General features: G+C 39.0%; 1 protein-coding gene across 1 annotated transcript; it reads left to right on the forward strand.

The window, feature by feature from the left end:
• The first annotated feature begins 8,147 nt into the window (after positions 1-8,147).
• On the forward strand, positions 8,148-9,120 carry LOC125005785 (lithostathine-1-beta-like). Its single transcript, XM_047581359.1, has 2 exons — positions 8,148-8,292; positions 8,611-9,120. Exons 1-2 carry the CDS (start codon positions 8,223-8,225, stop codon positions 8,955-8,957), a joined length of 417 nt encoding a protein of 138 aa, XP_047437315.1. The 5' UTR covers positions 8,148-8,222; the 3' UTR covers positions 8,958-9,120.
• The last annotated feature ends 6,916 nt before the right edge of the window (positions 9,121-16,036 follow it).

The raw sequence follows: 16,036 nt of genomic DNA on the forward strand, positions 1-16,036 counted from the left end.
CCAGATTAAACCACATTACATAAGACATATATAGGGATGTCTGATATTGACTTTTTGCTGATATCCGATTCCGATATTGTCCAAATTCTTAATTTCCGATTCCGATATCAACCGGTGTGTGGTTTTTTTTGTTGTTGTTGTTGTTGTTTTTTTCACCCAGACTAAGTGTTAGTGAGCAAGCAACCTGTTAGCCACACTAGCTACACTCTGGTTAAGCAATATCACGATTTTGATCATCTTTTTTATTATTGCAATTATACAAAAATTACCAACAAAATAAAGCGTACAATTAAATATATATTCATGTTGATGGACATTTTTTAAAATAAACAGGACTAATACCAGGAAAACAATCAGGCACAGCAGTAGACTCCTATGTGTAAAGGAACACAGTTTATTTAGTAAACCGTGTTGAGAGTGATGGGTGATGGGAACCATCGTTCTTTCTGCTGTACCGAATCACTCGAATCAGTTCATTAAAATGAGTCGTTCAATTGATTCGTTCATCAGCCTCTGTGTCGGCACCAATGGTCGGCAATGACACAGAGACTGACTCGCGACCTGCAGTGAACAGGTTCACTTGAAGAACGAATCAGTAAGTGATCCGTTCATGTACTGCTGGTTACTGGTTATTTCACTAAAATTATTACAAAAAATTATGAAAGTGGAAAATAAATATAAAGAAAAATGATAAACAAACACTATTGTATATTTTAACATATTAACACATTTTAACAATCAAAAATAAAAATAGGCCTCGTTCAGTTGAGTGCAAAAAAATATATATATCAATTACAAGAAAATGCCATAAAAAATAAAATATATGGAACCTGCATTAAAAATATAAGAGGACAACATAAACTTAAATAGGCTTAAATATGCAATAAAAATGAAAATAAATAGCCTAAAAACATAAAACAAAACAAATATCTAAATAACTTTCTAAACAAAAAAATAGACAAACACGACAAATGTCAAACAAAGGAATGATTTAGAGTGATTCAAACTGAATAAATAGCGCACATATAAACATTAAACTGCTTTGTTAGTGTAGTCTTGTAGTGACTAACATGTCTGCTGAAAAATATACTTTTCCATAGACAAACTGGCCTCCTAATTTCACATTTATTTTGAAGCCTGCGCCATATCATGGACTCACTGGAACAGCTGACGATCCAAACATTTCCAGTAACTCCACAAAGTTGTAAAGTCCAAAAGTCAAAATGTATTGAACAAAGATCGATGGAATAATTTCCAACATGAACATCATGTTTTTATCTAACGGAATGTTCCTCTTCAGTCCATATTATTCCACCTTTAGCCTGTAGAAATATTTTCTCTGCGCTCACTCAACTGTTTGATCTCCGACGTGCTGCACACAAATGAGTTACACCTGTATTAACAATGCGCTCTAACAGAATATTTATTAAAGAAAGCTGAAATTGTAAATTCAGATGTGTTACTTTATTGAAGTTGACTTCCAGTGGACTTATTCGTATTTGTTTACATGTTACAGATTTTCAGGACGTGACAATGTGGAGATGGCGGAGTGATATTTTTAGTGATGAGTCAGCCGTGCTGTAATGCTGATGTGAGCACGTCTTAAATGTCTTATTGACAAATCAGATTGCTTGGTCAGAACTACTTGTCGTATGACGTTTTGGCTCCGGGTGCGTTTTGATAAGGTCATTAATCTCACGCCGGTAAATGTCTCAGGACCCCACAAGCAGCAGCAGCAACCCAGGCATTATGTTATCTGTTTTCATTATCGGTGGTAAAACCGATAACGATATGAACAGATATTACAAATATAGGCTAATATCGACCGATATTATCGGTTGGCCGATATTATCGGACATCCCTAGAAATATAGAAGGAAAAAAAAAAAACTCACTCAGCGTCTCTCTCACACACCACAATGTCCCAGCATGTGGTTCAAATAATTTGAGGCGGCAGTTTATATCATATTTACACCAAACAAACAAATTATGTGACTAAATTAAGACGATCAAGTTACGTATGTGAAGGAGTTGAACTTAAATAATGGTGTGTTTTAACAAGATAACATGTTAGAAATATCACATTTAGGATTATTTTAAAAAACGTTACTTTTCCACCAGGAAATATAGTTCAGATATTGAGTTATTTCCTCATTCACCACCCTGACTTTAGACTGACACTGCTCTAGGTAAATTAGCCGGTGTTTTCCCTGTTTGTGTTTATCTTCATATTCAAATACAGACACTGAGAGGGCTACAAGAGACCTCTGTATCAGACAGAAAGACACATTTACTTCAGCCCAGTCTTCAACAGGACATCACACTGAAGCAAGGAGAGAAGAATCAACTGTATGTAAGTTTAACTCTCTCTGTGTGTTTGGAATACTAGAGTATGTATTTATAAAGGAGTATGTATTTAAGGTACATCATTCTTCATGATGGTCAGTATTAATAGTTTTTATTTCAAATCTCATTCATGTTACATAAAATGATCATTATTCATTGTATTCAGTTTATGTCTGACTTTTTTGCAGTTACACCTCTTATTAAGGACACGTTAGTGTAAAAACAAGTGTTTAATTTGTCATTATTAATTATGGATGTATGTGCAGTACTGGTTAATGTTTTGCATTAAGTGCAGCTAATAGAGGTGATTGAGGATGACTTGAAGGGACAGAACATAACTGTGATGATGATTTGGTGCTGGTGGGAGATAACAGTGGTGACTGTGGCTCAGTAGGTAGAGGTTCGATCCCCAGAATGTGCCACAAGCTGAAGTTCTCAAGCAACACACTGAGCCTCCAGTTGCTCTCATTGTGTTGTTCTGGTGTGTGAATGTGTGTGAGCGAATGGGTAGATGTAGAGTTATTATTAAGTTTTTTACTTATTATTATTATCGTTATTAATAACATCATATGTACCTGACTGCTTTGAGTACCAGTAGGTAGAAAAGAAAGACCATTTACAATTTACTATTTACTATTTACCAGTGGAAAATATTCTGAATTACGGAGCTAACAGATGAATGGTAACATGAGAGAACCTGACTGCAGAGTCTCAATACTAATGTAACGCAACGGAATAATCTCCCAGTCAAACTCCGCTTCCCAAAAGTGACATGCTACGTCTGCAATCTGGTTAAAGACAAAAAAATCTATTGGACAAAAATAGTGATGCAGTTAAATCATGTTTGGTCCAGTCAGAGCCTCCTCTGTTACAGAGTCGAGACTTTTCATCCTGACTCCTGAATGTCACTCAATCCAGACGCACAAATTAGATAGATAGATAGATAGATAGATAGATAGATAGATAGATAGATAGATAGATAGATAGATAGATAGATAGATAGATAGATAGATAGATAGATAGATAGATATGTACAAATATTTTTCTGAGGGGTTCATTGACGTGTTTTACCACGATAACATGTTAGATATATCATATTTCGGATTATTTAAAATACAAAATGTAAATTATCAACCAGGAAAATGTAGTTCAGATATTGAGTTATTTCCTCATTCACCACCCTGACTTAGACTGACACTGCTCTAGGTAAATTAGCCAGTGTTTTCCCTGTTTGTGTTTTATCTTCATATTCAAATACAGACACTGAGAGGGCTACAAGAGACCTCTGTATCAGAAAGACACATTTACTTCAGCCCAGTCTTCAACAGGACATCACACTGAAGCAAGGAGAGAAGAATCAACTGTATGTAAGTTTAACTCTCTCTGTGTGTTTGGAATACTAGAGTATGTATTTATAAAGGAGTATGTATTTAAGGTACATCATTCTTCATGATGGTCAGTATTAATAGTTTTTATTTAAAAAATCATGGAGCATGGAGCAGTAGGCGTCACAGTCGTCATGTCATCCATGTAGGCCCTAATTGGGGGGAGACGAAGCCCTCCATGCAGCTTTTCTCCACCTACCACCCATTTCAGATAAACACCTGAATGTCTGACTTAATGATTTCATCCATCTAGACGGGTGAATGGGTCAGAGACGTCTCCACCGTGCTCCCTAACATCTGTCCACACTTTGATTTACAGAACATCATGACTCTTAAGTGACAAGAGACAGAAAAAGACACGAATCAAACAAAAGCCACCATCACAGAGATGCTGATTGGCACTGGATTAGTTTATCACATTTTTTATCATGTTCATGTTTAATGATGCTCAAATGATCAGAACACACATACAGTATGAAAATAATAACACTGGACTCCCGCCTGACAGTTTCTCTGATTTCAGTCAGTTGAGCATATTTTCAAACATCAATGACATAAGAGGCAACAAGGTGCACATTACAGAAGAAGATAACTGCCTATTTACACGGGACTAGTTTTATCTGGGACCTCTAGTAATTTGTAAGAATGTTGGAGGTCGTCTGTGAGTCCCGTGTGAATCGTCCATGTCTGTAATTTTCTGGTAACACAGAGGTCCTGTGATGAAACTAATCCAGTGTGAATGTCTCTGATGCATTTAGATGAATGACTGTAGATTAACACTTTATACTCTACATAGATTCTTCACATGCCTCATGCAGTGTTGCATATTTAACCCTTATGTCTTCTTCGGGCAGTTTTGTACATTTTTTTCATTTCTTTTTCTTTTTTTTTTCCATTTGGTGATCATTTTGGCTGTGTTTCAATCATTTCTGCAGGAACTCTTCTCTTTAGCCAAATTTTTGAAATCCAGTGTCTTTTACTCTCACATGTCATTTATACTCTTGTGATGAATTTTGACCCCTCTGGACACCTTCGTGGCAAAAATGTACACACATAAAGAAACTGTCATAAAATCCTCATACTTTTTTTTTTCATGAATCACTTAAACAATTCCAGACCTGCTCAAAACGACCAAAATTTCAATAATTCTCAAGATTTTAACTCTTTACAATCAAATTCAAAAACTGAATTATTTCCCATAAAATAAACAGTAGGTGGATGGGACTTTGGTGGTAATTAGAGTCTTGGATATGTCAAAGATTAGTAATAAACTTGATTTGATTGCATTAGTATTTTTATGTATTGTCAGATTCTCCCTCTGGACACCTTTGTGGTCAAAAATGCTCCATAGACTTCCATTATAACTACATTTTTTAATCTGGCTGCCACTGCAGGAGAAAACTATGCATTCTGTAATGTTAGCATTTCATTTAGAAGAAAACTAGCGATATTTGACATTTTTACTATACTTGATCAGATTCAACCATTTTCTCATTGTAGGTCAATACAAGAAATTCTTGTAAATTTCCCATTGATAATGAAACCATGTGATTACCAGGGACCCCAAGTGTGCCTGTGTGTGTGTATGTGCTGTTTTTTACCAGAGGGGTCAAACATTTTAATCTGAAAAAATAATGATGCAATCAAATAAATTTTTTTGCTAATCCTTGACATATCCAAGACTCCAATTACCACCAAAAATGACCCATCATCCTACTCTTTATTTTATGAAAAATAATAAAATTAATTTTGTCTCTAAATCTAAACTTAAACTCTAAAACTATATATTGACACTGGCATTTAAAAAGTTATAATTCTGAAATATTTTGGTAGTTTTGAGAGGGTCTGAAGTTGTTGAAGGGAGTTTGTTATGAGAAGTGCTTTGGAGATCTGGTTCATAGGACCACAGTACATCTGTGCCTGGATTCAGACTCTATGGGCGGACACGCTCCATTTGAATTTACATCCCTCCCTCACAAGTACAAGTACAAGGAGACACCATTCAACACAACCCATGCTGCTGTTGCTATGCAACTGGTCCAACTGTCACGACCAGGCAAGGACTCAGGACGCAGATGCAGGGATGAGGATTCTTGATAACAGTCTTTATTAAGAAAGCACAGGTTCAAAATGCAAAGCAAAGAAAACAAAACACGGCCTAAGAAAAACTTCTACCAAGAAAAAAACTCAACTAAAAATCGTTTAATTTACTATTATTATTGCTGATGTTGCTGTTTGCTTTTATCGTACGTGGGGTGTGAGACTTTGTAGCCTTAGTTTTAGAAGTGCTTCATCAATAAAGTTCTATTACACCTTATTATATGTAACAGAGAGGTGGCTTGGTGCACTTCATCATTATTTTGATTCAGTTTAACACATATTAATTGGCTTTAAATTCATTCCTGAGGTAAGTCACATGTGAATACATTTAGATGATTTGAATAGATTGGCCGTAGCCCTACAGTGAGGATGTATTTGTTCCAACTGAGACAAGTCTATTCTACAACAGCCATTTTTAAAATGAAGTAAACTTGCTGTACTTTGTATTCAATGAATTGACCAGTGTCCTCCTGCACATATTTCTCATATGTTCACACTCAAGTGTCAAACACAACCATCTAACTACTGCAGTTGTGTCTGGTGTTGAGCTATGACATGTAAGTGATGCTGCAGAGTTTAAAGTAGATTCCTGATCCGATGCTTTAACCGTGACACCATCAGACTCTTTGTTATTGTGTCAACAGGATTGAAGCTGATTAGGATTAATCCACAGTCTATGTGCAAGACTCCAGATTAAGCTGAAACACTTTTCTCTTCTGAAAGAGCAAATCAACCATATCTCTCAGTCCACTGGAGACATGAGTCCAAACAAAAACCTGCCAGTAGTAGAGATTGTTAAGGTTGGTCAGTTGCACTGTTTTCATCAGTAGAGGAGGAAGTTTAGTCCTGTTTTGAATGAATTAGTATTTTCCACCTGCTTGTATTCCTTCCTGAAAACACAGACTGTACAATGGAGCCAGTGTTGCAACTTTTGACAACTTGACATGACGTGTTTTAATGTGAGCTTCATCCAACAGAGACAAACAGCTGAAATCAAATATCAGTTTCATCCAACAGAGCAAAGATGCAGTGGAGTCTGCTCATTGTGATGGGTAGTGGATCAGATTCACATCAACCATACTTGCTCTATGTCTTTATATATCTTCACAATCACAAATCATTACAGCTTGATGAGGATTTGTAGAACAACTGACACCACTGTGTTTGACATGTGAACAGATGCATCAAACATCTACTTGTTGCTTTGTTTGGTCCTGCCAGGTCTTTGAGTTTCACTTAGGAGGAAATAAAACTGGGCTGAAACACAGTCAAATAAAATGATTGAATTTGTCTTACAATCGTCTACGTCTGTGTTTTCTCTGATCTCAGGTCAGTGTTATTCATCACATGTCAACTCTACCAGTACCCTATATTGAAGATACAAAGACCTGGACAGAAGCTCAGGAGTACTGCAGAGAACATTACACTGATCTGGCCACAGTGTCTAACATGACAGACATGAAGAGACTCCTTGAAAAATCTACAGGGAGTCAAACTGAAGCCTGGATTGGACTGAACAACAGAACAGATGTCACCAGGACATGGCACTGGTCTCTACCTGGAGTGGAGTTTAAAGATAATGAAACAAGATGGGCTGATAGTGAACCAAATGATGGATATGGAACAATTGTTGAGAACTGTGTTGTAACTACAAACAGGAAATGGTTGGATTACCCATGTACACAACTAAAACATTTTCTCTGCTACAATGGTGAGAATATAAGTCTCTAGTAATTCTAGTTGTTTGTTTGTTGATTTGTTTCTGATTAATTGAATATTGGTTCACACAACAGTAAAAGAAGAATCATCATTTTTCTTTCAGTTAAGTTATAATGAAGGTCACAGGTTATAATATGAGTAACATGACCTGTTGGTGGGAACTAAATTCTATGAATTCTGGTAGGAGTATGGCCACAGTTCAGTCAGTATATTTTATTGTTGAGTTGACATCAGCAGGACTTTCTGATCACATGATTGTGTGTTTTCATCACCATTATTGATTCAACTTCTTTAAGACTCTTGGAGAGAAAAATCATTCTCCTTCATATTCAACAGTTTTCTATGTAGTGATAATTTCATGACGTGGACAAAGACGTTGATGACGACTATGATTGATGTTTGTGTGTTTACTCCACAGAAAGTGGATCCACAAAGATCCATTTGATTAAAGAAGAGAAGAACTGGATTGATGCTCAGAAATACTGCAGAGATCATCACACAGACCTGGTCAGTGGATTCAACCAGTTAGATAAAGTAGGACTCAATGACACAGTTAAAGACATACAATATTGGATCGGCCTGTTCAGAGACCTGGAGGTGGTCAGATGGGAGCAGTTCCTCTTTCAGACACTGGGATCAGACTCTGTCACCAGGAGACAAATGTGCAGTGACCATGTTGAATGAAGGAGGAAGATGGAAGAACGCCAACTGTACTGACCAAAAACCTTTCTTCTGTTATGATGGTGAGTTTTTAAAGATCCATGAAGATAAAGTAACATCTATATATTTAGCTCCAGAACTGGAAACTGATTCCACCATTTTTATCTAGTTCTCCATGTCTTTATGTAAATTCTTTTCAATGATGAGAATAATGTGAGTACAATATTCTTCCCTAAACCACATTTGTATTCTGTCAGCATATGTGGATATGTATCAACACAACAGAATTTATAGATGTTTAAATGAGAAGGGACTTGGTTTCATTATTCTTAAAAGTCCTTATTGGGGCCAGTTGTTTCTACAATAAGATGTTGTGTTTGTGTCTGTTCTTTGTATGACAGATAAAGTGATCCTGGTCAAAGAAAAGATGAGATTTGATGAAGCCTTATTTTACTGCAGAGAGAACTACAATGACCTGGTCTCCATCACTAACCTTGATGAACAGAGATGGATTCAAGAGAGAGCCAAGAACGCCTCAACTCCTTTTGTCTGGCTGGGACTGCGCTACACCTGCTCTCCATATTCATGGTTCTGGGTCAGTGGTGAGGTAGTCAGCTATAAGAACTGGGCCTCAGATGGAAAGAATGACGACTGTTACATGCGAGGAGCCATGGAAACAGGAGGAGAACATCAGTGGGTCAGTCAGCTTGAAAAGAATGAGTTTAATTTCATCTGTTCTAAGTCTTAGACTCACTGATAACTGTCTTTTTATTCATATACTCTGAATGTTGGTTGTGTGTTAAACGTATTCTTTCCATCTGTCTTGAATGGTGAAGTGGGAAATGTAGGAATCCCAACCTGAAATGTGTAAAAGCTGTCTTCAGATTGTGAGAGGAAGAAGCTCCACTATAGTCAGTTGTAAAGTATGCATGCTTTACTGTGGATGTTTAAGTGGAATAAGTGGATAATGTGATGTGATGATGTTAACACAATTATCATGGAACTGGTGCAGAACACCTGAAAGACTCAGGTGTCAAATAACTAGCACCATTTGTATCTCAAGTGTGAAGTTTCTCTTCTTTCTCACTTTCTCTCCTTTCTAACGTGTAGACTTCTCTCACAACATGAGCTCATTTGCTTTCAGAGAAAACAGGGAGACTATGTTATGTTGAATCTTTTGCTGATATTATATTCTATAAAATGACATGTATGTTATGGTCAGTTCCTGGGGCTTGCTTTAAATGGTAGTTGAATTGTGTGTTGTTGAACCTGTTAAACCATGGAGTGGCTCTAATGTTCATTTACTTCAGTTTGTTCATCTACATCTTATCTACCATTGAAAACACAGACACATGTTTAGAAGATGAACCATTTACCAATGTATGTAATGACCAAACCAAAAAATATAGAAAGACATGAAAGCTGTACGTTGTCATGGTTTTATTTCTTTGAATTCATCTTTTTCTGTGTGAAATGTCAGCGTCATGAAGATGCTGTTTAATTCTACTAATTATCTGAGCAGTGAGGCTGGAACTGTTCTAACAGATGACTGGTCTTTAAGTGAAATCTAAACACTTTACCTTCTGGAAGACAGAGACGGAGACAGACAGCCATTAACACTCAAACACACAGAGTCAACACTCAACACTGCAACATGGAAACTAGCAAAGAAAGACCTTGAACCTCCTGAGGTGACAGATTAATAGTTTTTATTTAAAATCTGATTCATATCACATGAAATGATCATTTAATAATGAGACAATCTGAAATTAGTTTATTTCTCACTTTATTTTGGTCATCAGAGGAAGAAGAAAGCAAGGAAGCATAAAGTCCACATCAGACTCTCCTTCTGAGGATGTTTCACTTTCCTGCTTCTCTCTGGAGTTACAGGCCACATGTTTTCATTCTGACTCTTCTCACAGAGCTTCATTTCTTCAGGTTAGGAGAGCATAAGAATGACAAACCAAAAAAAAAACTTTATTACAAATACAATTCAACAAATCACAGACCCACTATTAACTTCCCATGTGTCACTAACAAAGCAGGGGTTCAGTACACAAAAGTCACAGTGGTGCACACTACATTACTAAGGAGTCTTCCACACTCCATGAATCAACACTCAGTCTGCACACATGCACACATTTCACTGCAAACGACAAACCAAGTCACTCCTTAAGCTGCACTGAAAGACTGACTGGGACCTGACCTGAGGGAAGTGAGCCAATAAAAAAAGAAAGCTAGTCCACCCAAAGGGCAGTACCCCACATCTTTTTTGCCCACTGCCAGCTCACTTACAGGGCGGACTAGACAAAGGAAAACATAACAACAATAAAGCAAAGGAAAATCAACCTCAGTGGCCCGATGCTCTGATGGAAACAAATATTATCTTAAAATACTTCATCACAGCAGTTAAAACACACACCATCCGTAAACATTTAAAATACCTGCTATGTTGATTATGTCCTGACGACTAGCAGCTGCTTTCAGGCTAACAGGGCAACAGGTCTAAAACACACCAAACAGGAATTCTCACCACATTTAACAGTCAAAAACACAACACGAAACGACTTCAGCCGACCATATTCCTGGATTCATGTCCCTGTCCGCCAACATGAAATGAGCTGTGCACCTGCCTCAACTCCACCAGCCTGACCCAACAGTCACCACAAAGACTTTTCCTCCTATGGCAGCAGCCATATTGACTAACTGTGGCCCTCCTTTTCCCCACTTGGTACCACCAAGCACACACTATAATTCACAAAGTAAGAAAAGCTGTCAAAAGTGTAAATCGCCTGTGACATCAGAGACATCAGAGAACAGGTGGTGGTTGTCAGTGGCAGATGATGGAAATGAACAGGTTTCTCCAGTCTTTAACTTTAGAAAACTCATGTGAACATCCAGGAGCAATGCAGAACATGCCTCCTTCATTGGTTTTGTAATCTGCTCCTCTTGTCCTGTCATGTTCAATGTTTATGTAGTTGCTCAGTACGACCAAGAGCTGGAAAGTTGAGCCAACCACTCCAGTGGTGGTGCCCTGTGTTTAAACAGTCAACTTAGAGGATTGTGTGCTCTGATTGGTTCTTCTGTTGTTTGTATTAGCTCGACTATATAGTAAATGATATATTGGACGGGTATCGCCGTAACCAGCCTGAATTTTACTCAGTCGGAGTAATCGGTCAGAAGGACATCTAAAAAGAAGAGAACTGGTTCAGAGTGGCAAGGTTGAGATAGTATTAGCTAATGCACAACTAAACAATGTACGTTAACATGAAGGTAACATCCAACTTGACCGCTTAACATCATTTGACTCACATTTGTGGCATTTACACACAGCAGTAAACCAGGTAGGTACAGGCAAATGGTGAAGAAAAGGCAATGAAACCGTTCTTATCATCGGGAGGAAAGCGACTGCAGTCACACCATCTGCGCTTCAGAGAGGGCACGGTCGTGCTATCTGCACTTGAAATCGAGTGTCCGTCGTTTCATGGCGTGGTACGGTTAAAGCGTTGTGAGCAATTAAAAAACTGATCAAAAAACAACAAATCAATTGTTTTCTGCAGACTCCACCTGATTCTTGTTCTACATGTCCCCAGATACCTCACACAAAGGACTTCTCTGGTGTCCCAACCACACCTCCTGGTGAAGAGCCTGATAGCAAAGGCAGGACTGAAACCATCTACATCAGGGAACTTCTGTGCAAGATGAAAACAGGCTGAATCACTTGGTCACAAGTTTTGTGGTCCATGACGCTGATCATTTGGTCTTGGTAAATGAAAACTTGTTTGTCTAGTTTGATGGCTTGGATGACTTCTCTGGTGAAGCTTTGTCCAAAGTGGTCCATGGCCCTTTGCTTTTGTCCTGTGGGTCTATGCATTTCCTTTCTTGTCTATGAGACAAACAGCCTACCAATACACACTAAGTTCACTACAAAGATTTTGGCCTACAATTGACTCTCCAGTTCCCCTCCCTCTTAGACATTTCTTGTCTCAAAAAAAGTGTTTGGTCAGTTTGTGTTACCTGTTCATGCCATGTGGAATACATGAATCCAGTTACTATTTGGATAAAAATGTGGTTATGCACACGGAGCTGAGACAGAGCATCAAGCACCCAGGCCGAAGGGACCCAAAGGACGGCACCCCACGGACAGATAGGAACAGCCCCACGCATGGCAGCTCCCCACGAGGAAACATGGAGAAACTAACAGACTGAGACAGTACAATGTGGTAAGAAATAGGAAAAATAAATGAATAGATAATGGATGGAAAACCTTTGTTAACCTAAAATCTTTGTTATGTTTTTCATATGTATGGAATGAAAGCTCAGAGTCAAAAATCACGCCCAGATTCTTTACAGACTGAGAAAGGTTAAAATCCTGTGGTTTTGGTAAAAGTTTCTCTCTCTGGTGTTCAGGACCAATTGACTAAAACCTCTGCTTTGTCCTGGTTGAGCTGCAGGAAGTTCTCTGCCATCCATGACTTACTATCTAAAATACAGTTTAAAGGGCATCAACAATGAAAACCTACCAAGATCCTGTTGATTCACAAGCCACAAGAAATCCTCTAAAATGTTCCTCTGGTGCTTTGTCCTTTATTGACAGTCCTTGTGGAGACTGACATCTGCTCTTGGAGGCTTTCATCAGGAATAATTCAATAATATTTGGAATAATGATGACAAAAACTGCTACCATCTTCTCTTTAGGTTAATGTGAATTCTACCTACTAAACGTAGCCTGAATGAATCGGGGGGACCTGATGACAACCTGGACATAAAGTACTGAAGTAGGGGGACCAGATGTCCTCTTTTTCTGGACATGTCCTCTTTTTCAGACCTAAAAATGTGACAAACTCAAACTTTGAAACAATTTCAGACTTGTCCAGGATTTTGTTGTGCTACAGCCTCCAACATGTTTACATCAAGCTTGTGTTGAGCTTCTCTGTGTGTCCCCAACTGAAGGGTCCTCTTTGTCCCAGACTCAAACCTGTTGAGCTCCAAAGTATTTTAGAATTTCCTGTTTTATATTAATCATTGTTATGTGTGTCCCTTTAAAGCATGTACCCAGATCTGCAGCACAGGGGCCCCTCTCTCTTCACCATCTACACAGCTGACTTCACCACTACACAACCAACTGTCACCTACAAAAGTTTTCGGACGACACAGCCATCGTCAGCTCATCAACAACGCATACAAAAGGAGTACTGAGAACTGAACCAGAACTTTGTGGGCTGTTCCAGCGGAACCACTCCAGATTCATGTGGGAAAAACCAAAGAACTGGTCGTGGACTTCCGCTGGCGTAAAGCCATCCTCCTCACTGGTGAAGATCCAGGGAACAGACTTGGAGATAGTGGGCTCTTACAAGTACCTGGGTGTTCACCTGACAAGGACTGGACTGGACTGATAGCACTCAGGCAGTGTTTAGGAGGGCCAAAGCAAACTTCATCTGCTACGAAGACTGAGGTCCTTTGGAGTGCAGGACTTTCTACTCTGTGGTTGCGTCAGCCATCTTTTATGGTGTGTGGTTTGCTGGATCTGGGCTGAAGCCTTGATCTGTGGAGGTGGTGGGGGACATGAGGATATTGGCAAAGCTGACGCGATCATGGACAACGCCTCCCACCCCCTGCACAAGACTGTCAGAGCCCTGGAAAGCTCCATCAGCGACAGACTTCTTCATCCCATGCTATGCGAAGGAGAGGTATCGCTAGTTCTTCCTCACCACTGCTGTCAGACTCTACAACCAGGTCTGCTCCCAGTAGACCATGGCTGTCAAACTCATTTTAGTTTAGGGACCACATTCAGCCCAATTTGATCTCAAGTGGGCTGGACCAGTAGGATAACAGAACTGTAACCTATAAGTAATAACAACAAACAGATGTTTTCTATTGTTTTAGTGCAAAGAAGACGCGGCGCCTATCACAGAATGCAGACACAGTCAGATAACCAATGAGGATTTCATTCAATCCTAGCACAGATATTGACTCGTATTACTCCTATAATACTCGTACTCGTTAAAAGTGCTCGATCCATACGGACAGTGTTTCAGCGAGTATCTGGCTCAACTCTAGTAATAAACTGTCGAAACTGTCGAAAGGGGGCACCACCTACAGAGTACGCTGTACACCGTAAGAATTAATCAATTAATATTCGATCAATATCAATTATTAGTAAATAATCCATCTCATCATATCTGAGGCGTCAGCCTCAGTACAGGGATCATCTATTTCCAGCTCACAAGGGCCTTCTGACAACGACTTAAATGAAATATGTGGTTTATTTAGAATGTGTGAATCGTGAATAATAAACAATATGATGAATAATATGACAGAGTAATGGAAAATGATGAGAATACCAAAATAAACGAATGAGTATAACCAAAGTGAGAAGGTATGAACGAACAGAGAACGCAAACGGACCCTTAATTCTTATAATTCATTATTTAGATTTCTAAAATACTAAGGATCTAACTTTACTAATTTTTGAGCTGGGAGAAGACGAAACAAAACTGTAAATTGACACATGAGCCAAGTATAGATTAAACATTGTGATTTTGGTTACAAGTCTATATTTAATAGTTTGTAGTTCTAGTCAGAGAGAGATCTTGCAGTTCTGAATTATTTACGATCTTTATCTGCCACAGGTGGTCCAGGCGCCAAGAAGTCTGGTCGTTCTTATCTATGCTGTTGTTCGTGGATTACATGAAAATGGCTTGTTTCATGGCTTTGTTTTATGGTCTCAGAAATCTGCAAAGGTAACAACAACAGTCCTGTCCATTATGGACTGTCCGACGAAGTGACCCCTCCTGGTGGATCAAGTGTTCTCCTACACTTATCTTGTCTCAGCTGGCGCCATACGTCTTCTTCTGTGAATGGGGTCGGTTGTGGAGGGTGTGGCATGAGGAAGGCTCTCAAGCAGTCCTGGCATTCAGATGAGACATCTGATTGTCAAACCGGATACAGAAAGTGTTCAGTTCTCTTGGGAAGGTTCCCGGATGGCTGACTGTACATGTGAAGGAAGTGGTGCCCTGAAAAATCTACAAGAGCCTTATTAAACTTAAATATTTAATCTTACACTGTAGATCCTGGTGGTGTGGATCAGTGAGTTGTTTTCTTGCTCATTCTAGGCGTACAGCTAGATGTCATCCATGTAGAGCAGGTGGCCGATTGTTGCTCCACTTGGGAACTGGTACCCGTAACTACTCTTTGTGATGATCTGATGGGGGGTTCAGGCTTATACAGAACAGCAGTGGTGATAGTACATCTCCTTGGTGTATGCTGCACTTGATGTTGATGGGCAATCAGCTTTGAGTTGTCCTCTAGGGTTGTCGTCCACATTCCTATCGAGGTCTAGATGAAGGTCCTCAGGTTCCTGTTGATCTTATACAGATCCAGACATTCCAGTATCCATGTGTGTGTGTTCTTGTTGTCAATCCAGGCGTTGCTCAGGTTGGTCTGTCTGCTCTATCAGCCTGTTAGCTGGTGCTTGGTTCCTCTGGTGTTACTACCAGTTCCCTTCTGAGCCACATTCTTACTCATCTTAGCAGCAGTGACGTCTGACAGGGTCTTCAATGTTATGCAGAGACAGGTTATTGGCTGTTGGATGGGATGGGTCCCTTCTGGGGGTCTTTCAGGATTAGGACTGTCCTGCCCTGGTTAACTACTCCCTTACTTTGAAGCAGCAGTCTATGTGATATTTACACCAAACAAACAAATGATGTGACTAAATTAAGACAATCAAGTTACGTATGTGAAGGAGCTGAACTTAAATAATGACGGGTTTTAAACGAATCTGTTAGAAGTATCACATTTAGAATTATATTTGAAAAAACTTAACTT

This window comes from Mugil cephalus, chromosome 1 (genome assembly GCF_022458985.1).
Source record: "Mugil cephalus isolate CIBA_MC_2020 chromosome 1, CIBA_Mcephalus_1.1, whole genome shotgun sequence".
NCBI classification, from domain to species: Eukaryota; Metazoa; Chordata; class Actinopteri; order Mugiliformes; family Mugilidae; genus Mugil; species Mugil cephalus.

What these genes read in the sequence shown, in the direction of transcription:
- LOC125005785 (XM_047581359.1), top strand. Translation starts at nt 8,223, where the DNA reads ATGTTGAATGAAGGAGGAAGATGGAAGAACGCCAACTGTACTGACCAA. An exon ending in ACCTTTCTTCTGTTATGATG is followed by an intron (nt 8,293 to 8,610) that starts GTGAGTTTTTAA and finishes TTTGTATGACAG; the next exon opens with ATAAAGTGATCCTGGTCAAA.